Raw genomic sequence first — 25,906 nt, forward strand, 5'->3', positions numbered from 1 at the left:
GGAATTAAAAAGCATTAAGAATAGCCATTGTGTCACTCGTCAGAGAAAGTGTATTGTAGACTTTGATGCATACACTTCAGGGAACTGTAAAAAAAAAAAAAAAAAAAAAAAAAAAAAAAATTATTGTAAGACATTACAAGTTGTAGGCTTGTCCTTGTTCTGAATCCCTTCTCATCTTCCTTTGACATTTTGGTTAGGCCTGGAATGTCATTAAACACTGAATGAGATTTCAAGATGTTAAAAATGAAAACATCTGTTAGTACACACCAATCCAAAATACTCTTGGCTGCCTTATCATTTAGATGCTAAATAGGCTACCAAAGATCTGAATATCGCCTGAAGGGAATCAAGCAAGCCTTCTATCACTCGTGTAAGATTCTGTCCAAGACTGGGAGGCCTCTATCCATCATCTTGTCTAAGAACCAAGATATGGAGAAATGAGCACTGAGGATCAGATAGAAATAAGAGGCAACATTTGTTTTTAAAGGAAAACAACAGTATTTAACATTTTCCCTTGCAAATCCATTGTAATCCTGCTAAAGACAACCATCTTTAGCCTAATCCAAATGTATGAATGACCCTGCCACTAATGCTCTTGCTACTACTTTCACTTGGAAAATCCTCCTGAAACGTGTACACACACACGCACACACACACACACACACCAATGATTTTCAGATCAATGAACAGAAGCAGTGTTTCAATCTGTTCCTGTTCCCCCAGGGGCAGTATAGTTTTGTTTTAGCCCAGCACTAACCCATGTGATTCAACTAAGTTAAACACTGAGCATTTGATCAGTTGAATCAGGTGTGCTGGCCTGACAACAAATATGTGCAATTGACACAGTACTAGGCCAAAAGTAAAAATGGCTTTAAGTGACCTATTTCTAGATTTAGTCCTATAACACTGCACTGGTCCAGCTGCACGGTGACATGAGGATTCTGCTTCTTGGAGAGTCTACGTCACCAACTCAGGAGAGATTGCTCTGCTATTGCCCATGCCTAGCTATATGAATCACTGGTGTGTGTGTGTGTGCACGCATGTATTTTAAAGGAGAATGTGAGTGAATGTGTGTGTGTGTGTTTATGTGTGATGGTGCATGTGCGAAGGGTGCAGACCTGCCAACCCTGTCCAACCTTTTAGGAGTACAAGACGCAGGAGTTCAACTCGCGCACATAGCACGTGTCCCGAATCAGGGTTTTCTTTCCCTGCATGCTCGTGCTGTTTGTGAGTCTGATCTATAAAAGGTTGGAATACTTTCTTTCTTGACAGAATTCCATTTACACATATGGTCAAAGTCACCAACAAGATCTAGTTAGAAAGACACAAAGGGACATTATTCTTTCATTTATGATTTTTTTGTTGATTAAACATATAATAAATAACACGTTATTTGTTCAGGTACGAAATGTACAAACATCTTATTCCCAATCCATTTTTATTTCAACTCTGACCTAATAAGAACAGATGTTTGAAGCAGAGCATCAGTAACAAATAAACATATCCATAATAAAAACGAAAAACGAAAATATCCACATATCTCCAGTAAAACGAGTCTTATATCGACATAACCTGAAAGGCCGCTCAGCAAGGAAAAAGCCAATGCTCCAAAACCGCCATGAAAAAGCCAGACTAGGGTTTGCAACTGCACATGGGGACAAAGATGGTACTTTTTGGAGAAATGTCCTCTGGTCTGATGAAACAAAAATAGAACTGTTTGGCCATAATGACCATCGTTATTTTTGGAGGACAAAGGGGGATGCTTGCAAGCCGAAGAACACCATCCCAACCATGAAGCGCGGGGGTGGCAGCATCATCTTGTGGGGGTGCTTTGCTGCAGGAGGGACTGATGCACTAGACAAAATAGATGGCTTCATGAAGGAAAATTATGTGGTTATATTGAAGAAACATCAGAAGTTAGAGCTTGGTTGCAAATGGGTCTTCCAAATGGACAATGCATGGACAAGCATACTTCCAAAGTTGTGGCAAAATGGCTTAAGGACAACAAAGTCAAGGTATTGGAATGGCCATCACAAAGCCCTGACCTCAATCCTATAGAAAATTTGTTGGCAGAACTGGAAAAGCGTGTGTGAGCAAGGAGGCCTACAAACCTGACTCAGTTACACCAGCTCTGTCAGGAGGAATGGGCAAAATTCACCCAACTTATTGTGGGAAGCTTGTGGAAGGCTTCCTGAAATATTTGACCCAAAGTTAAACAATTTAAAGGCAACGCTAGCAAATACTAATTGAGTGTATGTAAACTTCGGACCCACTGGGAATGTGATGGAAGAAATAAAAGGTGAAATAAATAATTCTCTCAACTACTATTCTGACATTTCACATTCTTAAAATAAATTGGTGATCTTAACTGACCTAAGACAGTAACAATTTCCTATGATTAAATGTCAGTAATTGTGAAAAACAGAGTTTAAATGTATTTGGAAAAGGTGTACGTAAACTTCCGACTTCAACTGTATGTCACACTCGCACAAATGCGACCAGTTATTTTTCGTATTTACATTTTATTTATTTCACTAGCAAATGCATGTGAACTGCTGGCACTTTAGAGCCCACTGAATGTCAATCTTATGTTCTCTAATGTTAGCTTGAAACAATTAGTGTTTACCTTTCCACAACACACGGAGTCAAAAAGGGATTCGTTGTGCTTACATACAGCTGACAGTGAGCAAAGTCAGCACCACAACAAACAGGAGGAGGGGCAGACACGGGGTAAGTATAATGATGTGTTAATCTCCATGTCCGTTGGCACAAACTCTGCACATGTCTGTGTGTTGCAGCTCGAGAATCGGGCTGTTAGATTTACTCAGTGGATTTATTTTTTATTAAAATGTTTAAAAATAATTTAAAAAATGAATCAGGCCCAATTAATTTCTGAAAACTTTTAATACAGATCTGGTACGTGCGTAAATGGACAGAGAATTGCGTAGTTGGTACACAAAATGCGTGCATGTTGGCAGGTCTGAGGGTGGTATAGGCAAACACTTGCAGTCCTGTAACAGTGCATGCAGATCTGGTATGTGTTGTGTATTAAAGTGTGTGTGTGTGCGTGTGTGTGTCAGACAGATATTTTTTTCACCCTCACCATGCTTGTCTTCTCACACTGCAGGACTTAACAGTTAGTTATGACAATCACACAGTCGTGTTAGCTAATCCAAGTTTATCATTTTAATGATAAAATGCTAATTGACCATTAGAAAACCCTTTTGCAACTTTTGTTAGCACAGCTGAAAACTGTTTTTCTAAAGAAGCAATAAAACTGGCCTTTAGACTTGTTGAGTATCTGGAGCATCAACATTTGTGGGTTTGATTACAGGCTCAAAATGGTCAGAAACAAAGTACTTTCTTCTGAAACTTGTCAGGAGTTACCACATATATTGAGCACTTGTTGGCTGCTTTTCCTTCACTCTCCAGTCCAACTTATCGCAAACCATCTAAATTGGGTTGAGGTCGGGTGATTGTGGGGGCCAGGTCATCTGATGCGGGACAACAGGTAGCCTAGTGGTTAGAGCGTTGGGCCAGTAACCAAAAGGCCGTCATTGTAAATAAGAATTTGTTCTTAACGGACTCTCCTAGTTAAATAAAAGGTTCAATAAAAAAATTCAATAAAACATTTAAAAAAAGGTTAAAAGTTTAAAAAAAAAGTTAAATAAAACATTTAAAAAATGCAGCCATCACTCTCCATCTTGGTCAAATTGCTCTCACACAGCCAGGAGGTGTGGTTGTGTCATTGTCCAAATGAGTGTCCAACTAAGCTCAAACCAGACAGCATTCTGCAGCGATACGCCATCCTGTGGTAGCCTTGCTGGTTAAGTATGTCTTGAATTCTAAATAAATCACAGACCGTGTCACCAGCAAAGCACTTCCACTGCATCACACCTCCTTCTCAACCGTTCACCTACTCTGCATGTCACAAAGACATGAAAGTTGGAACCAAAAATCTCAAGTTTGGACTCATCAGAAGAAAGGACAGATTTCCACAAGTCTAATGTCCATTCCTCGTATTTCTTGGCCCAAGCAAGTCTCTTCTTCTTGGTGGTGTCCTTTAGTAGTGGTTTCTTTGCAGCAATTCGACCGTGAAGGCCTGATTCACGCAATCTCCTCAAAACAGTCGATGATGAGACGTGTCTGTGAAGCATTTATTTGGGCTGCAATCTGTTGTGCATTTAATTGCCGGATTCTGAGGCTGGTAACTCCAATGAACTTCTCCTCTGCAGCAGAGATAACTCTGGTTCTTTCTTTCCTGTGGCGGTCCACACGAGAGCCAGTTTCATCATAGCGCTTGATGGTTTTCTTGAAATTGTCTGGATTGACTGACCTTCATGTTTTAAAGTAATGATAGACAGTTGTTTCTCTTTGCTTATTTGAGCTGTTCTTGCCATAATACAGACTTGGTATTTTATCAAATAGGGCTATCTTCTGTATACCACCCCTACCTTGTCACAACACAATTGATTGGCTAAAACACAACAAGAAGGTAAGAAATTCCACAAATGAACTTTTAACAAGGCACACCTGTTAATTGAAATGCATTCCAGGTGACTACGTCATGAAGCTGGTTGAGAGAATGCCAAGAGTATGCAAAGCTTTCAACAAGGCAAAGGGTGGCTACTTTGAAGGAACTCAAATATAAAATATATGTTGATTTGTTTAACACTTTTTTGGTTACTACATGATTCCATGTGTTATTTCATAGTTTTGATGTCGTCACTATTATTATGCAATGTAGAAAATAGTCAAAATAAAGAAAAACCCTGGAATGAGTAGATGTGTCCAAACTTTTGACTGGTCATTGACCTATGAATAACACCCACGGGCAGTCAGAACACCACTCTCAAAGGCTCTAAGTACCGTAGACATTCTGAAATGACACAACCCAAAAGGCAAAACCCATGGCAATGTTAAAAGTTAATGACATGCCCATTGCCCATATGCTGTCTATATACATTAAAAGGTGGCTGGACCATCCAATAACATTAAACATTAAAAAGCAAAGTCATAGCTTCAAATGGCTATTTGCGTGTGGAACTGTTCCAAAAAGGCATCTTTAATTGTTATGTAAGTGTCTTGGAGAGTTAGGTACAAGGACGGTGCCAACTAACTAGGCCTTTTGACTCAGCGATCATGGTCACATGGAAAAAGCTGCAGTCCCAATCCTCCACAAATCTCCCCTGGATTAAAGGCTAATTGCATTTAATATCCTTGATAAATCCAAACTTGGCAGAATTTCTGCAAAAGCTATCTTTAAATATACACTCCCCTACGTATTTATTTAGACGATGAACCTAAAACTTGTAATTTGGCGCAATACTCCAGCAGTTTGGATTTGAGATTTTTTTTAAACCCATATGAGTGGAGCCTCCCGAGTGGCGCAGAGGTCTAAAGCAGTCATGTGTGGAGGACGCATGTCTCGAACTTCACCTCTCCTGAGCACATTTCAGCGACGAGACAAGAGCTTAACTACCAATTGGATATCACAAAACTGGGAAGAATATGAGGTAAATAAAAAAAAGGATACAAAATGCACCTTTTATTTGAGGGCATTTTCATTTCTGTTTCACAATTTAGAAATGAACATATTTATGTCAAGTTGAAGTCGGAAGTTTACATACACTTAGGTTGGAGTCATTAAAACTTGATTTTCAACCACTCCACAAATTTCTTGTTAACAAACTATATTTTTGGCACATCAGTTAGGACATCTACTTTGTGCATGACTCAAGTAATTTTTCCAACAATAGTTTACAGAAATATTATTTCACTTATAATTCACTATATCACATTTCCAGTGGGTCAGAAGTTTACATGCACTAAGTTGACTGTGCCTTTAAACAGCTTGGAAACTTCCAGAAAATTATGTCATGGCTTTAGAAGCTGCTGATAGGTATATTGACAAAATTTGAGTCAATTGGAGGAGTACCGGTGGATGTATTTCAAGGCCCACCTTCAAACTTAGTGCCTCCTTGCATGACATCATGGGAAAATCAAAAGAAATCAGCCAAGACCTTAGGAGAAAAAAAATTGTAGACCTCCACAAGTCTGGGTCATCCTTGGACAATTTCCAAATGCCTGAAGGTACCACGTTCATCTGTACAAACAATAGTACGCAGGTATAAACACCACAGGACCACGCAGCTGTCATACCGCTCAGGAAGGAGATGCGTTCGTTCTGTCTCCCTAGAGATTAACGTACTTTGGTGCGAAAGGTGCATATCAATCAATCCCAGAACAACAGCAAAGGACCTTGTGAAGATGCTGGAGGAAACCGGTACAAAAGTATCTATATCCACAGTAAAACAATTCCTATATTGACATAACCTGAAAGACCGCTCAGCAAGGAAGAAGCCACTGCTACAAAACCACCATAAAAAAGCCAGACTACGGTTTGCAACTGCACATGGGGACAAAGATTGTACTTTTTGGAGAAATGTCCTCTGGTCTGATGAAACAAAAATAGAACTGTTTGGCCATCATTCTTTTTGGAGGACAAAGGGGGAGGCTTGCAAGCCGAAGAACATCATCCCAACCATGCACGGGGGTGGCAGCATTATCTTGTGGAGGTGCTTTGCTGCAGGAGGGACTGGTGCAGTTGACAAAATAGATGGCTTCATGAAGGAAAATTATGTTGTTATATTGAAGGAAAATGATGTGGTTATATTGAAGAAACATCAGTTAAAGCTTGGTCGCAAATGGGTCTTCCAAATGGACAATGACCACAAGCATACTTCCGAAGTTGTGCCAAAATGGCTTAAGGACAAGAAAGTCAAGGTTTTGGAGTGGCCATCACAAAGCCCTGACCTCAATCCTATAGAACATTTGTGGGTAGAACTGAAAAAGCGAGTGCAAGCAAGGAGGCCTACAAACCTGACTCAGTTTCACCAGCTCTGTCAGGAGGAATGGGCCAAAATTCACCCAACTTATTGTGGGAAGCTGGTGGAAGGCTACCTGAAACGTTTGACCCAAGTTAAACAATTTAAAGGCAATGCTCCCATTGAGGATTATAATAAATACCCTTTGATGTCATACAAGCAAGCCAAAACACCCGAGTCCAAATGTGCACTTCACATTTCCATATCATAAAACTAATGTAATATACAGTGTCAATGTTTATGATCACTATGCTTTATGGTCCTATGGACAAGATGACATAACTTCATACCCTGCGTTGTTCTGAACAGAATAAGCCTAGAGTGGCTTGCGAAAGTATTCAACCCCCTTCACATTTTTTGCTATTTTGATGCCTTACAACCTGGAATTAAAATAGATTTTTTTTTTTTGGGGGGTTGGTATCATTTGATTTACCCAACATGCCTATCACTTTGAAGATGAAAATATATTTTTTATTGTGAAACAAACAAGAAATAAGACCAAAAAACTGAAAACTTGATCGTGCACAACTATTCACCCCCTAAAGCCAATACGTTGTAGAGCCACCTTTTGCAGCAATTACAGCTGCAAGTCACGTGGGGAATGTTTCTATAAGCTTGGCACATCTAGCCACTGGGATTTTTGCCCATTCTACAAGGCAAAACTGCTCCAGCTCCTTCAAGTTCCGCTGGTGCACAGCAATCTTTAAGTCATACCACAGATTCTCAATTGGACTGAGGTCTGGGCTTTGACTACGCCATTCCAAGACATTTAAATGTTTTCCCGTAAACCACTTGAGTGTTGCTTTAGCAGGATTCTTAGGATCATTGTCCTTCTGGAAGGTGAACCTCCGTCCCTGTCTCAAATCTTTGGAAGACAAACAGGTTTCGTCAAGAAATTCCCTGTATTTAGCGCCATCCATCATTCCTTCAATTCTGACCAGTTTCCCAGGCCCTGCTGATGAAAAACATCCCCACAGCATGATGCTGCCACTACCATGCTGATGGGATGGTGTTCTCGGGGTGATGAGAGGTTTTGGGTTTGCACCAGACATAGCGTTTTCCTTGATGGCTAAAAACTACATTTGTGTCTCATCTGACCAGAGTACCTTCTTCCATATGTTTCGGGAGTCTCCCACATGCCTTTTGGCGAACACCAAATGTGCTTGATTATTTTTTTCTTTGAGCAATGGCTTTTCTGACCACTCTTCCGTAAAGCCCAGCTCTGTGGAGTGTACAGTTTAGTGGTCCTATGGACAGATACTCCAATCTCTGCTGTGGTGCTTTGCAGCTCCTTCAGGGTTATCTTTGGTGTCTTTGTGCCTCTGATTAATGCCCTCCTTGCCTGGTCAGTGAGTTTTGGTGGGCGGCCCTCTCTTGGCAGGTTTATTGTGGTGCCATATTCTTTCTATTTTTTTTTATAATGAATATAATGGTGCTCCGTGGGATGTTCAAAGTTTCTGATATTTATTTTATAACCCAACCCTGATCTTTACTTCTCCACAACTTTGTTCCTGACCTGTTTGGAGAGCTCCTTGGTCTTCATGATGCCGCTTGCTTAGTGGTGTTGCAGACTCTGGGGCCTTTCAGAACAGGTGTATATATACTGAGATCATGTGACACTTAGATTGCACACAGGTGGACTTTATCTAATTATGTGACTTCTGAAGGTAATTGGTTGCACCAGATTTCATTTAAGGACTTCATAGCAAAGGGGGTGAGTACATATGCACACACCATTTTCCATTTATTTATTTATTTATAATTATTTGAAACAAGTTTTTTTTTCCCCATTTCACTTCACCAATTTGGACTATTTTGTGTATGTCTATTACATGAAATCCAAAATAAAAATCAATTTAAATTACAGATTGTAATGCAACAAAATAGGAAAAATGCCATGAATACTTTTGCAAGGCAGTGTATGTTTGTCATATTGTGATTTCTTTTTGCAGGGAACACTCATCGGAATGCACTCGTGACTATTTTATGCGCACGGAAATTGTGATCTGCTTCTCTGAATTGCCTTGTGAAAGCCTAACGCTGTAATATCGTATTTTGTAACTTAGCTAGCCATGTTGGCAATAGAACACACTTTCAAAGGATTCCAACTTGAGCAGATTGCGATTTATAATGGACCATTTTTGGAATGCGTAAACAACAGTAATTGTGTGTTCCAAAGAAAACTACAAGTTTGCTTGCTCTAGTTCCTCAACAGCACAGTTATGAGAGCTCAAATTAGCACCTCATAGTTGAAGACTCTTCTTTTCAGTCATTAAAATTAGGTAGTAATGGTGCACACTTTGGAAAGGTGTGTGGCCACTTGGTGACACCAGTTAGACCTCTCACTCAAACCCTTGTCCTTTGTTTGTATTACCCCAAGTTTACCATGAATATTCTTATCATGATACTGAATGCATCCAATTCCTACGAGCATAAATGGTTAATGTGGATGCTACCATGATTACAGATAATCAGGATTGAATCATGAATAATGATGAGTGAGAAAGTTACAGATGCACAGATATGATGCCCCCAAAACAGGCTAACCTCTCACCATTAGCAATAACAGGGGAGGTAAGCCTTTTTTTTGGGGGGGGGGGGGGTATATTTATGCATCCGTAACTTTCTCACTCATCATGATTAACGATTCATTCCTGATTATCCATAATCATGGGAGCATCCACATTAATGTAGTGTTCAGAAACATACTCTATTCTTATTTACAATAAGTGACTTCAAAATGCACTAAGCCTTTTTTGCAGAGTATTCTTCAACTTCCCATTGCATGAGAATTGAGCGAAAGCAATTACTGAGATGCTACAGTGCCCATAATCAATACACAACAGAAGCCCAACAGTATTCTGATCGATAATTCGGACTGGGCTAACACATGGAACCTTTTAAAGATGCTTACACCAAGGATCATTTAGAATTTTAGGACCCCTTTAAAAAACATTGAAACATTGAATTTGGCCTTACTGCTATTAGCCCATAGAAACACATTGAATAACAGATTCATACATGAAAAAATAATAATAAAAATAAATCAAAAGGAAGTTTGTTTTGAAGTGTCTGTCCTATATTTGAGAGATTACCATAACCATGATAGATCAGGAAATAAAAACATGTTTGTTTTGAAGTGTCTGTCCTATTTCTGAGAGATTACCATGATAACCATGATAGATCAGGAAATAAAAACATGTTTGTTTTGAAGTGTCTGTCCTATATCTGAGAGATTACCATGATAACCATGAAAGATCAGGAAATAAAAACATGTTTGCATCTAATGACATGTATACCTTTAACGCAGAAATGTCCTATTCACTTCCATTCATTTTTCAAACACCATCGTATTCGTGAGAGTCTCATCCTTCCATAGAGGGGTAATATTAGTGTGTAGCCCAAAACATTCGGACACTATTATTATAATTTTTATTGGTCGGGTACACAGTTTAGCAGATGTTATAATGTACGCAGCGAAATGCTTACGTTACTAGCTCCTAACAATGCAGTAAAATGTCAAACAAGTACACAAATAATTGACCTCGCCCAAAAAGTTAATGAAGAAATGTCGGAACGAATCCAAATAACAACCCAAAAGCACAGTAACAATCTTTTCGGCTGTAGGTAATAATACAAACAATTCTGAGCAAATAATAAAAATTCCCTTCTATTATATGAGGCACAGGAGGAGACAAATGCTGTGCAGCAGAGAGATTTTAACTTTGGCTACTAACCATTGCAAAGTGATAACCCAGTCTCTTCTCATAACCGACCACAATACTGGCACACTTTGGCATTGCTTGGCTACTGAGAGAACCACTGAGTGTCAATATACCAAGGAGAGGAGGAGAGGAGTGGAGGGTATAGATAGAAGAAAAGCAAGTAGCTGACAATGAAAGAGGGGTAGAGAGATGGGCAGGAGAGGCGCAAGAGGAGAGGGTGAGAGGAGTGGAGAGAGAGAAGAGGTAAGCAGCAGAGAAGAAGAGGAAGGTAAAGGAACGAGAGATGAGGAGCGAGTAAGACAGGTGGAGGAGGGTGGGGAGTTCGAATGAGAGAGAGATAATGTGACAAAAACACAAAAATGACAAGAGAGAACTCCCTACCTCGATCCTGCTAATGGCTCTGTGTCAAAGTTGTGAGAAGAAGAAGAAGAGAAAGAAAGCAGAGCGAGGGGGGCACTCTCCCTGTTCGCCTCCCTGAAAATTCCTGCTGCGACACTCGTGCCAACAGGCAGGCAGACGGGCAGGCAGGACGCCCCTGCGCTACGTCTCATTCTGCTTCTCATTTTGATAGAAAGGGGAGGGTGTGTGCGAGTGTGTAAGAAAGTGTGTGTGCATGTGTGTGTTTGGGGAAAGAGAGAATCAATGTCATTCTTTCAACTTCAGAGACACAGGACAGGAGGCAGGAATTTCAAAAATAAAGAACCCTTTCCACTGTGGAAGTCTGGACTGCTCATTCATGGCATACCATAGCATGGTATGGCTCAGCACAATTCAGCACATCCCTATACAGCCAATGTCTGCCAAACATGACATGGCATAGGCCAGCACAGTTCAACACAATCCCCTACATCTGTCCACATCTCAATATTCAAATTAGACTGCACCGAAGTCTCATGACAGGCTGCCCTCACAAAATAGGTTTCTAACCTCAAAGGCCTTTCCTGGTTAAATAAAGGTTAAATTCAAGAAAGTCCTCCATTCATTTTTTTGCGCCCATCTATAACCTATCCTGTTTTCTGATCAGTGCAGTTGAAGGGCAGAAAATCACTCAGTCAACTTACCTACAAGTGAAAAATAAACTTATTTGTTCATTCTCCATCACTAACATGTACCCTCTCATTAGCTGTTAGTTGGAGAAGGACGTAACGAGGTTGCAGGGTGCTCATCATTTAGTCACACAGAGGGCTTTCATCACTTTCAGGACACACACACACCAGTGTGACGCACACACACACAGGCCACTTGACAGCAATAAGAGCCATCCACACACACACACACACAGCAGCCCTTCATGTTCTGAAAGCCTCTCACGCAGCAGCCCTGCATGATCAAAGCGACAGGGCTCTCTCCATTTGGGCGACCGATACGGGCTCCCCAATTGCTTTCAAACAGCAAATCTAAAGAGCTGCAATATGCATGTCATTACACCGACACCTTCTCAAGAAGGTTCTGATCTGATATAAATGGAAGCAAGTGATGATATTGAATACGCAATGGATCAGTCACTCCGAGTCAACCAGCCCTAGCGGGGGCGCAGTCCTGCATGTAACATCAGTCCCCATGAAATTTAACTTCCGCTGCGCATTGCTAAGCAATAGCCTTTGATGAGTGATCCAGCAGGCTTCAATACAAAGCACAGTAACAGGGAAGTGGTCAGAGAGAGCCAGTAAGATGCACTACATGAACAAAAGTTTGTGGACAACCGTTTGTTGAGCATCTCATTCCACAATTATGGGCATTATTATAGCATTGGTCCCCCCTTTTCTGCTATAAGTCTCCACTCTTCAGGGAAGGCTTTTCACTAGATGTCGGACCATTACTGAAGGGGACTTGCTTCCATTCAGCCACAAGAGCATTAGTGAGGACGGGCACTGATGTTGAGCGATTAGGCCTGGTTCACAGTCTGCATTCCAATTCATCCCAAAGGTGTTCAATGGAGTTGAGGTCAGGGCTGTGTGCAGGCCAGTCAAGTTCTTCCACACCAACCTCGACAAACCATTTTTGTATGGACCTGGCTTTGTGCACAGGGGCATTGTCATGCTGAAACAGGAAAGGGCCTTCCCCAAACTGTTGCCACAAAGTTGGAAGCACAGAATTGTCTGGAATGTCATTGTATGTGGTATCGTTAAGATTTCCCTTCACTGGAATTAAGGGTCCTAGCCCGAACCATAAGAAACTGCCCCAGACCATTTTTCATCCTCTACCAAACTCTACATTTGGGGACTATGCATTCGGGCAGGTACCGTTCTCCTGGAATCCACCAAACCCAGATTCGTCCATCTCTGTGAATGAATATGACAGTGAGAGAAATCACTTTTAAAGAATATACTGTAGATATTTCCAACAAGTAGGATGAGCTTTTCGGAGGGAAATAGAGACTTTATGAAAAGGCACCATTGTGCACATCTATTCAAACTGTTGTTGAGAAATAGGGAAATAGCAAGGTGCCTAGAGTTATTTATATATTCTGCCAGTGTTTTTGCCCGCTTTCACCGTGTTCATAACACTAGAAGGGCAAAATACACACACCACTGTTCTACTTTCTGTCCTCGTCTCTCAACCAATAACTAGACCTGAAAACCACCTGGCCAATCAATGTCATCAATTGATCCAAGACCACCTCAGTAAATCCCTACCATTGTGACAATGAGTCGTCATAATGCTGCATCAAATGTACACGATCCTAGAGGCATTGGCAAACACAATGTAAGTACAGTGCCTTGTGAAAGTATTCGGCCCCCTTGAACTTTGCGACCTTTTGCCACATTTCAGGCTTCAAACATAAAGATATAAAACTGTATTTTTTTGTGAAGAATCAACAACAAGTGGGACACAATCATGAAGTGGAACGACATTTATTGGATATTTCAAACTTTTTAAACAAATCAAAAAACTGAAAAATTGGGCGTGCAAAATTATTCAGCCCCATTACTTTCAGTGCAGCAAACTCTCTCCAGAAGTTCAGTAAGGATCTCTGAATGATCCAATGTTGACCTAAATGACTAATGATGATAAATACAATCCACCTGTGTGTAATCAAGTCTCCGTATAAATGCACCTGCACTGTGATAGTCTCAGAGGTCCGTTAAAAGCGCAGAGAGCATCATGAAGAACAAGGAACACACCAGGCAGGTCCGAGATACTGTTGTGAAGAAGTTTAAAGCTGGATTTGGATACAAAAATATTTCCCAAGCTTTAAACATCCCAAGGAGCACTGTGCAAGCGATAATATTGAAATGGAAGGAGTATCAGACCACTGCAAATCTACCAAGACCTGGCCGTCCCTCTAAACTTTCAGCTCATACAAGGAGAAGACTGATCAGAGATGCAGCCAAGAGGCCCATGATCACTCTGGATGAACTGCAGAGATCTACAGCTGAGGTGGGAGACTCTGTCCATAGGACAACAATCAGTCATATATTGCACAAATCTGGCCTTTATGGAAGAGTGGCAAGAAGAAAGCCATTTCTTAAAGATATCCATAAAAAGTGTTGTTTAAAGTTTGCCACAAGCCACCTGGGAGACACACCAAACATGTGGAAGAAGGTGCTCTGGTCAGATGAAACCAAAATTGAACTTTTTGGCAACAATGCAAAACGTTATGTTTGGCGTAAAAGCAACACAGCTCATCACACTGAACACACCATCCCCACTGTCAAACATGGTGGTGGCAGCATCATGGTTTGGGCCTGCTTTTCTTCAGCAGGGACAGGGAAGATGGTTAAAATTGATGGGAAGATGGATGGAGCCAAATACAGGACCATTCTGGAAGAAAACCTGATGGAGTCTGCAAAAGACCTGAGACTGGGACGGAGATTTGTCTTCCAACAAGACCATCCATTCCATCCAAAACATAAAGCAAAATCTACAATGGAATGGTTCAAAAATAAACATATCCAGGTGTTAGAATGGCCAAGTCAAAGTCCAGACCTGAATCCAATCGAGAATCTGTGGAAAGAACTGAAAACTGCTGTTCACAAATGCTCTCCATCCAACCTCACTGAGCTCGAGCTGTTTTGCAAGGAGGAATGGGAAAAAATGTCAGTCTCTCGATGTGCAAAACTGATAGAGACATACCCCAAGCGACTTCCAGCTGTAATCGCAGCAAAAGGTGGCGCTACAAAGTATTAACTTAAGGGGGCTGAATAATTTTGCACGCCCAATTCTTCAATTTTTGATTTGTTAAAAAAGTTTAAAATATCCAATAAATGTCGTTCCACTTCATGATTGTGTCCCACTTGTTGATTCTTCACAAAAAAATACAGTTTTATATCTTTATGTTTGAAGCCTGAAATGTGGCAAAAGGTCGCAAAGTTCAAGGGGGCCGAATACTTTCGCAAGGTACTGTAGATAATACCTTTGATGATAGTGGTAGCAATAAATGGTTATAACATATACCGAAAACACAGAAATGCCAACGGGGGTGGTGTTGCGGTCTATACTCAGAACCACATTCCTGTAAAGATTAGAGAGGATCTCATGTTAAATACTGTTGAAGTAATATACATACAGGTTCATCTGCCTCACCTGAAGCCCATTCTGGTGGGCAGCTGCTATAGACCACCAAGTGCTAACAGTCAGTATCTGGATAATATGTGTGAAATGCTTGATAATGTATGTGATATCAACAGAGAAGTATATTTTCTGGGGGGATTTAAATATTGACTTGCTATCATCAAGATGCCCACTCAAGAAAAAGCTTCAAACTGTGACCAGTGCCTGCAACCTGGTTCAGGTTGTCAGTCAACCTACCAGGGTAGTTACAAACAGCACAGGAATTAAATCATCAACATGTATTGATTACATCTTTACTAATGCTGCAGATATTTGCTTTAAAGCAGTATCCAAATCCATTGGATGTAGTGATCACAATATGGTATCCATATCTAGGAAAACCAAAGTTCCAAAGGCTGGGCCTAATATAGTGTATAAGAGGTCATTCAATAAGTTTTGTAGTGTTTCCTATGTTGATGATGTAAATAATATTTGCTGGTCTGTGGTGTGTAATGAGGAGCAACTAGACGCTGCACTTGACACTTCTATGAAACTACTTATTCCAGTTATTAACAAACACATACCCATTAATAAAATGACTGTAAAAACTGTTAAATCCCCTTGGATTGATGAGGAATTGAAAAATGGCATGGTTGAGAAAGATGAGGCAAAAGTTATGGCAAATAAGTCTGGCAGCCCAACTGATTGGAAAATGTGCTGCAAATTAAGAAATCATGTGACTAAACTAAACAAAAATAAACTATACTATGAAACAAAGATACATTATATAAAGAATGATAGTAAAGAGATTTGGGGCACCTTAAATGAAAATTTTGAGCAAAAAAGCCTACTCGGCTCCATCATTCATTGAATCAGATGACTCATTCATCACAAAGCCGCACTGATATTGCATTATACTTTAATGACTTTTTCATTGGCAAGATAAGTAAACTTAGGGATGACATGCCAGCAACAAACTGACACAACACATCCAAGTATATCGGACCAAATTATAAAAGACAAGAATTGTCATTTTGAATTCTGCAAAGTCAGTGTGGAAGAGGTGAAATAATTATTGTTGTCTATCAACAATGACAAGCCACCGGGGTCTGACAATCTGGATGGAAAATTACTGAGGATAATACCAGACGATATTGCCACTCCTATTTGCCACATCTTCAATTTAAGCCTACTAGAAAGTGTGTGCCCTCAGACCTGGAGGGAAGCAAAAGTAATTCCGCTACCCAAGAATAGTAAAGCCCCATTTACTGGCTCAAACAGCCGACCAATCAGCCTGTTACCAACCCTTAGTAAACGTCTGGAAAAAATAGTGTTTGACCAGATACAATGCTATTTTACAGTAAACAAATTGACAACAGACTTTCAGCACGCTTATAGGGAAGGACACTCAACAACAACAGCACTTACACAAATGACTGATGATTGGCTGAGAGAAATTGATAATAAAATGATTGTGGTGGCTGTCTTGTTAGACTTCAGTGTAGCTTTTGACATTATCGATCGTAGTCTGCTGCTGGAAAAACGTATGTGTTATGGCTTTACACCTCCTGCTATAATGTGGATAAAGTTACTTGTCTAACAGAACACAGAGGGTGTTCTTTAATGGAAGCCTTTCAAATATAATCGAGTTAGAATCAGGAATTCCCCAGGGTAGCTTGTTTAGGCCCCTTGCTTTTTAAAATGTTTACTAACGACATGCCTCTCACTTTGAGTTAAGCTAGAGTGTCTATGTATGAGGATGACTCAACACTGTACATGTCAGCTACTACAGTGACTGAAATGACTGCAACACTTAAAGAGCTGCAATTAGTTTCAGAGTGGGTGGCAAGGAATACGTTTATCCTAAATATTCTTAAAACTAAAAGCATTGTATTTGGGACAGAAAATTCACTAAACCCTAAACCTCAACTAAATCTTGTAATAAATAATGTGGAAATTGAGACGACTAAACCGCTTGGAGTACCCCTGGATTGTAAACTGTCATGGTCAAAAGATTTTTATACAGTAGAAGCTAAGATGGGAAGAAGTCTGTCTATAATAAAGCAACACTATTAACAACACTATCAACAAGGCCCTAGTTTTGTCGCACCTTGACTACTGTTCAGCCGTGTGGTCAGGTGCCACAAAAAAGGACATTGCAATTGGCTCAGAACAGAGCAGCACGGCTGGCTCTTGAATGTACACAGAGAGCTAATAATACTATGCATGTCAACCTCTCCTGGTTCAAAGTGGAGGAGAGACTGACTTCATCACTACTTTTATTTATGAGACATTGACATGTTGAATGCACCAAGCTGTCTGTCTGAACTACTGGCACGCAGCTCGGACACCCATGCATACCCCACAAGACCTGCCACAAGAGGTCTCTTCACAGTCCCCAAGTCCAGAAAATTTTTAAAAATGTAGAAACTGCCTTAATTTTGCTGGACCCTGGGAAGAGTAGCTGCTGCCTTGGCTAACGGGGATCCATAAAAAATACAAATACAAATTGCTCACCCAATAAAGAAAATATCAGCATGTAGCTCTTAAGAAATGGACTCAGGGACCACCAACCTAGGGTATTTTCAAGTTCACAGTGTCTCCCAATGGCCAGCTCAAGCCAGGTCTTACCCAGGTTGCTGTAGGTGGCACTGCAGGAGCTGGATGCTGGCGAGTGGGAGTGGCCATCCTCCTCCTCCGGGTCAACCAGGCTGGGACTGCTCTCGCTGGCCGAGGCCGGGGTGGCAGCCAGGATGACACACTCCTCCCCAGGGGACAGTAGCTCCAGTTTGGCGGATAGGGAGGACGCGGTGGGCATCTCCCCCTCGGATATGTTGGCATCACATGGCACCTGGCTGCGGGGCAAAGGAAAGAGAGATGGCAAAGCTTAGAGAGCGGGTAAAGGTTGTACCAGAATAGAGATGGCACTAGCATCTCATATACAGAGATGGAGGAACATGAAGCAGTGTTTTAATATGAATGAACATGAATTGCCTAAAGGGGGGCTTAGAAAGGCAAAGGAGAAAGTGAGGCTTGTGTCACAACAATGCCAAAAGGACAGTACGTCACTTGTGTGGGAGAGTCAGGAGCAAAGGGGTAACATTTCTGGTGGCACATGAGAGCCGACTAAAGGAAGATAGGAAGTTGGAAAGGAAGAGAGGAACATTATGGTTAGGGTGATGAAAAGGGTGTCATAGGAATGTGCTAGATTTAAATGTGTTGTTAGCATCTTTTAATGAGATCCCTGCCAGCCATGTATATATATGTGTGTGTGTGTGTGTGTGTGTGTGTGTGTGTGTGTGTGTGTGTGTGTGTGTGTGTGTGTGTGTGTGTGTGTGTGTGTGTGTGTGTGTGTGTGTGAGTGAGTGAGTGAGTGAGTGAGTAATTTATCCTGAGCAAGGCATACCTCCATCTGTAAATCTGAAATAAATGCTCACTGTGTATTATCTGATGACCGAGATCGACATAAAACTAACCCATGCATGGATTGATACGGTAATCTAAATGTCATAATATGTGGAAATACTTGCGTCTAAACTGCAACTTTTACTCATATGGATGAATAAACGGTATATTAATACAGTGCATTCAGAAAGTATTCAGACCCCTTGATTTTTGTTGTTGTTACGTTACAGCCTTATTCTAAAATGTATTGCATTTTTCCCCCTTAGCAATCTACACACAAAACCCGAGAGCAGGTTTTTAGAAATGTTTGCAAATGTATCAAAATAAAAACAGAAATACCTGATTTACATAAGTATTCAGACCATTTGCTATGAGACTCGGAATTAAGCTCAGGTGCATCCTGTTTCCGTTGATCAACATTGAGATGTTTCTAGAACTTCATTGTTGCAAACCGTTGTAAATTCAATTGATTGGACATGATTTGGAAAGGCACACACCTGTCTATCTATATAAGGTCCCACAGTTGACAGTGCATGTCAGAGCAAAAACCAAGCCATGAGGTCGAAGGTATTGTCCATAGAGCTCTGAGATCTGAGGAAGGGTACCAAAACTTTGTAGGTCCCCAAGTACACAGTGGCCTCCCTCATTCTTAAATGGAAGAAGTTTGGAACCACCAAAACTCTTCCTACAGTAGCGTTGTCCGGGTTAGGGAAGGGTTTGGCCGGGGTAAACCATCATTGTAAAATAATAATTTGTTCTTAACTGACTTGCCTAGGTAAATAAAGGTTAAATAAAAATAAATTAATTAACCCTGGTCACCGTAATGACAACATCACGTCAAGGCTATGGTGTCATGTTTTGACTGACAGACACGAGGTCCTGGTCAGGAAATACATTGAATGCACTACAGTATGTAAAACTGTCCATTATTACTACAGCACTAGCTGAAACGAAGACAAAGGTCTGAGGACACCAATGAGTCAAAACGACGGAACGTATGTTCAAATATAATTTACAACAAGCAGGCTAGAGATTGAATGTGTGCAAAGTCAATTTCATGTCTGTGTTCCAGCTGACCAGCAGCAGTCTACAGGCCAGTTGCATATTCATTACTTAGGTGTACTTGCTAAAGGCAAAGCACAACTCTAGATTTCTTACATATGCATGTTATTATATGATTTTTTTTTTTTACCTGCTCTAGAGCTTAAACAATTTAAGCCATTAACATCAAACCAACTTCAAATGTCCAGAGTGCCCCAACTCTGATTGCTTAAGAAAATATTTTTGATACCATTTATACTTCTTGAACTACAACAATATTTAAATGAACTCCCAATGCATTTCAATAGAACAAAAAGGCCCGTAGACTTCAATGTTAAATAAAGAAAATATTCTCTACCCATCTCCTCCTACACTGTTCATACTGGCCTAAATAAGATAGTATCAAATATCCTTTGACAAGCTATGCATACTTTTGGAACTATAACCATTTTCAGTTAGAGTAAGTTAGCATAACATAACCCACAAACAGTAACTCTTGAACCATTCAAGCATGAGGCACCAAACCAACTTTCTCATATTCAGGCTATCCTAACTGTGGTAATTAGCATACAATCAGGTATAAAACGTAATGGATTCAATGCCAAAAATAAAAACAGTGGTAGACTTTTTAAATGATATCACCTTTTAACCATTTCAGCTACAAACATTAAAAAGACATTAACATTTTCTAAACTTTTCAAAACCATGAAAACTTTAAAACAAGCACACCACATTTTCTTCAGGAAACGTGCTTTTCTAATTATCATTATTATTATTATCTACTATGTCATTACAAAAAGAGCGTATTCTCTGTATTGCCTTCAAAGAACCTGCACATTGAAATGTTTTTTTTTGTGACAGGTTATTTAGGAAAAGTTAGGAGTTCAAGCTGAGACAGGTCTCCAGCGCAGGCTACTGACACTAGGTCTCCTTTAGAGGACAGAAGAGTATAGCTATAGGTAATGCATCTAAACATTCACATTCACAGAATAACGCATAGATGGATAGTAATATTTCTGAAACAGGTTAGTGAATTCAAGTGTTTTATTAGATTTGTGATAATACATGGTGGAATATCAACCAATATCAATCTTGGTTTCATCAGACCAGAGAATCTTGTTTCTCATGGTCTGAGAGTCTTTAAGTGCCTTTTGGCAAACATCAAGCTGGCTGTCATGTGCCTTTTACTGATGTGGATTCCGTCTGGCCACTACCATAAAGGCCTGATTGGTGGAGTGCTGCAGAGATGGTTGTCCTTCTGGAGGGTTCCCCCATTTTTATTTTTATTTTACCTTTATTTAACTAGGCAAGTCAGTTAAGAACAAATTCTTATTTTCAATGACGGCCTAGGAACAGGTTAACTGCCTGTTCAGGGTCAGAACGACAGACCTCGTCAGCTCGGGGGTTTGAACTTGCAACCTTCCGGTTACTAGTCCAACACTAGGCTACCCTGCCGCCCCATCTCCACAGAAGAACTCTAGAGCTCTGTCATAGTGACCATCGAGTTCTTTGTCACCTCCCTGACCAAAGCCCTTCTCCCCCGATTGCTCAGTTTGGCCGGGCGGCCAGCTTTAGGAAGAGTCTTGGTGGTTCCAAACTTCGTATATGCTGAGCAATTGTTGGCTGCTTTTCCTTCACTCTGTGGTCCAACTCATCCCAAACCATCTCGATTGGGTTGAGGTCGGGGGATTGTGGAGGCCAGGACATCTGATGCAGCACTCCATCACTCTCATTCTAGGTCAAATAGCCCTTGCACAGCCTGGAGGTGTATTGGGTCATTGTCCTGTTGAAAAACAAATGATAGTCCCACAAACCAGATGGGATGGCGTATCGCTGCAGAGTGCTGTGGTAGCCATGCTGGTTAAGTGTGCCTTGAATTCTAAATAATTCACTGACAGTGTCACCAGCAATTCACCAGACTATTTATTGAGGTGTTGAAAACGCAAACCATGATTTTGAAGTGCCAAAAGTCGGTATGTTTTGTTTATTGGTTGTGTGGTGCATTGGCACAGAAACCTGTCGGTGGAAAATGTGTTGCATATATTTAATGTAATTATACACATGCCATCAGAATGTTGAAAATCTGATTTCCCCATAGCTGATTATTGTCTGCAACTGGCTCTGATAGTGAAGTAATGAAACAGGCACGGAGAGTGAGCTCGTCTGTGGTGGTCAGCGAACCCTCAACCCTCTGGCCCGTAGCCCTGCGTGGCATCAACTGTGCCACAAGAGCATACCGAGGTGGCAACGTAATTATCCACATTCATAAAGACGGGGTTGCTACACATTTTGAGTGTATGAACAATACTCCACCACCTATACGTCGTCTTGTAATGATTTAGTTGATAACTTTAATAGCAAATTAAGGGCAACCATTGATGCCGTAGCTCCAGTAAAATTGAAAAAGGACACATCCAAACAGAGAGTCCCTCAGAAGAGTGAGGAAACTAATCAATTAAAGAGAAATTACAGAAAGGCAGAGCGGAAGTGGAGACGGTCAAAGTTGCAGGTCCATTATGATATCTGAGAGAGAAACTTGGCTTATAAAACAAGGCAATTAAAAATGCCAGACGGGCTCACTTTTCTAACTGTATCACTATTAATCAGAATAATTTGAGTGCTCTTCTCGATCATTAATGGTCTAATAAATCCTACCTCTGCAAACCTATGTGAACTTTCCTCCACGTCTAAATGTGATGAGATATATTTCAGAGATAAGATAATCAACATTAGGCTGTGTATCAGTCAAGCTGATGATAAGACCTGATGATAAGTTTGATGATATGTGCACTAGCCTGTCATGCAAAGTCACTGTGGATTTATTCTCCCTGGTTGACACAGACATACTCAGGAAAGTGATATCACAACTTAAGCCTTCTACCTGCCTTCTTGATCCTATCCCCACCACCTTCTTCAAAACAGTTTTTAATTGCATATCTGAAGTGCAAGCTATTGTTAAAAAAACTGCTATGGTGAAACCCCTTCTGAAAAAAAAGTCAATGAAATTCTTCAACTCTTAGCTGCACAAAGACAGTCTTAGTTAAAGTGGTACACGATCTTAGAGCCAACACAGATGCCAATCAGGTCTCTGTCCTTGTACTCCTGGATTTAAATGCTGCATTCGACACTGTTGATCACGATGTCCTTCTGGACAGACTGGAGAGGTGGGTTGGCCTCTCCGGTCCAGTTCTACATTGGTTTAGCACCTACTTAACCGGTCAAGAGTTTGTCATCACCCTTGGTGAAGATAACTCAGAAAATACATATCTCATGTGGCATTCCATAAGGTTTGATTTTGGGATTAGTACTGTTCGTTTCTATATGTTAACCCTTGGCAGCGTTATCAGAAAGCACAGCATTGATTGTTACTGCTACACAGACTATTCACAACTTTACATTTCTGTGTCACCAGAGGATTTTAACTCCACAGATAAATTAGACAGTATTAGTGAATTAAATATTGGATGGCTCACAATTTCCTTCAGCTAAATCAAGACAAGACCGATGTACTTATTGTTGGAGCCAAAGCACAGAGAGAGAATCTGGATGCACATTTTAAAACACCAGGTAAAAAAACCTAGGTGTATTTTAGATTCTGAACTCAATTTCGAATAACATACTAGGAATGTGACCAAAATAGCTTTTTACCACCTGAGGAACATTGCCAAGGTGTGTCCGTTTCTTTCTCGGGATGATACGGAGAGACTCATCCATGCTTTTATTGCAAGCAGACTTGACTACTGTAATGCTCTCCTGTCTGGTCTACCCAAGAAAGCCATTGGTCAACTGCAAAACATACAGAATGCTGCAGCACGGGTACTGACAAAGACCAGACAGAGAGCACACATTACGCCGGTTTTAACGTCTTTGCACTGGCTGCCTGTCAGTTTTAAAACAAATTTCAAGATTCTTCTATTGGTTTTTAAATCAATCCACGATTGTGCACCCAATACATGTCAGACATGCTATTTATTTATGTACCCAGTAGGTTCCCTAAGTCCTCTGGCACTGACCTTTTAAATATCCTGAAGTCTAGGACCAAGAAGCATGGAGAGGCAGCTTTTAGTTACTATCCCCCAGCCTCTGGAGTAGCCTGTCAGAGAACCTGAGGGGGACCAAGAGGCATGGAGAGACAGCCTTTAGTTATTATGTCCCCAGCCTCTGGAATTATCTGCCAGAGAACCTGAGGGGGACCAAGAGGCATGGAGAGACAGCCTTTAGTTATTTTGTCCCCAGCCTCTGGAGTAGCCTGCCAGAGAACCTGAGGGGGACCAAGAGGCATGGAGAGACAGCCTTTAGTTATTATGCCCCCAGCCTCTGGAATAGCCTGTCAGATAACCTGAGGGGGACCAAGAGGCATGGAGAGACAGCCTTTAGTTATTATGCCCCCAGCCTCTGGAATAGCCTGTCAGATAACCTGAGGGGGACCAAGAGGCATGGAGAGACAGCCTTTAGTTATTATGCCCCCAGCCTCTGGAATAGCCTGTCAGAGAACCTGAGGGGGACCAAGAGGCATGGAGAGACAGCCTTTAGTTATTATGCCCCCAGCCTCTGGAATAGCCTGTCAGATAACCTGAGGGGGGCCAAGAGGCATGGAGAGACAGACTTTATGCCCCCAGCCTCTGGAATAGCCTGCCAGAGAACCTGAGGGGGGCCGAAACGGTGGACATATTTAAAAGAGATCTTAAAACACATCTATTTAGCTTTGCTTTTCCTTAGGATGCCTTTTAGCCGTTCAGTTTAAATTTTTATTATTTTGTTTTTTATCCTCTCATGTTTGTTGTGGAGTAAATATTTAAGTTTTAATTTTCATTGCTTTTAGTTTCTTCCTCTGAAGCACATTGTGCTGCATTCTATGCTTGAAAGATGCTATATAAATAAAGCTTAGTTTGATTCATTGATTTGACTACGCAGCTGCGGCAAGAGAACATTTTTCACTGGCTGTCAACTGGTCGCAAAAACAATCATTGATAGGCAGCTTAAACATCTTCAATTCAACCATTATTTTGTTAAAATACAAATCTAAATTTGTCAACAGCCATTCACAACAACCACAATTCTTCAGCCGCAAATAGAAGTGTGATTCACATCAACGCGCTATGTAGATATCAATAATAAGTAGTATCCGTGTCGCCCGTAGACTACACATTACCTCCAAACTTTTATTCAAGTTGGATAATCTTTGGATGCCGACAGCAGTCACACCACTGGAAGAAATAGCTTGGACTGTAGCACACAAAAGCCGATTCCTGGTCTTCCCCGCAATCCATCAAGCAAATAGTGCTCTCTGACCAATTTAAATGCCCTTTTTCAATGCTGATATGAATGCCATTGAGAAAAAACAGAAAGGTGTCAAATATATCAACATATCAAGACCATTTCAAGGACAGCTTTTTTCCATCTACGTAACATTGCAAAAATCAGAAACTTTCTGTCCAAAAATGATGCAGAAAAATTAATCCATGCTTTTGTCACTTCTAGGTTAGACTACTGCAATGCTCTACTTTCCGGCTACCCGGATAAAGCACTAAATAAACTTCAGTTAGTGCTAAATACGGCTGCTAGAATCCTGACTAGAACCAAAACATTTGATCATATTACTCCAGTGCTAGCCTCCCTACACTGGCTTCCTGTCAAGGCAAGGGCTGATTTCAAGGTTTTACTGCTAACCTACAAAGCATAACATGGGCTTGCTCCTACCTATCTCTCTGATTTGGTCCTGCCGTACATACCTACACGTACGCTACGGTCACAAGACGCAGGCCTCCTAATTGTCCCTAGAATTTCTAAGCAAATAGCTGGAGGCAGGGCTTTCTCCTATAGAGCTCAATTTTTATGGAATGGTCTGCCTACCCATGTAAGAGATGCAAACTCGGTCTCAACCTTTAAGTCTTTACTGAAGACTCATCTCTTCAGTGGGTCATATGATTGAGTGTAGTCTGGCCCAGGAGTGGGAAGGTGAACGGAAAGGGTCTGGAGCAACGAACCGCCCTTGCTGTCTCTGCCTGGCCGGTTCCCCTCTTTCCACTGGGATTCTCTGCCTCTAACCCTATTACAGGGGCTGAGTCACTGGCTTACTGGTGCTCTTTCATGCCGTTCCTAGGAGGGGTGCGTCACTTGAGTGGGTTGAGTCACTGATGTGATCTTCCTGTCTGGGTTGGCGCCCCCCCTTGGGTTGTGCCGTGGCGGAGATCTTTGTGGGCTATACTCACCCTTGTTACAGGATGGTAAGTTGGTGGTTGAAGATATCCCTCTAGTGGTGTGGGGGCTGTGCTTTGGCAAAATGGGTGGGGTTATATCCTTCCTGTTTGGCCCTGTCCGGGGGTGTCCTCGGATGGGGCCACAGTGTCTCCT

At 41.1% G+C, this 25,906-nt stretch overlaps 1 protein-coding gene across 4 annotated transcripts in view; it reads right to left on the reverse strand.

The window, feature by feature from the left end:
* peak1 (pseudopodium-enriched atypical kinase 1) overlaps positions 1-25,906 on the reverse strand; it is a 260,615-nt gene that overhangs the window by 21,336 nt on the left and 213,373 nt on the right. For all 4 annotated transcript variants that reach the window (XM_036949921.1, XM_036949915.1, XM_021564336.2 and 1 more), the window contains one exon: positions 17,738-17,961. In XM_036949921.1, the coding sequence (XP_036805816.1) occupies positions 17,738-17,961 (224 nt within the window). The remainder of the gene's footprint in view (positions 1-17,737; positions 17,962-25,906) is intronic.

Source organism: Oncorhynchus mykiss, chromosome 2 (genome assembly GCF_013265735.2).
Source record: "Oncorhynchus mykiss isolate Arlee chromosome 2, USDA_OmykA_1.1, whole genome shotgun sequence".
Taxonomy (NCBI): Eukaryota; Metazoa; Chordata; class Actinopteri; order Salmoniformes; family Salmonidae; genus Oncorhynchus; species Oncorhynchus mykiss.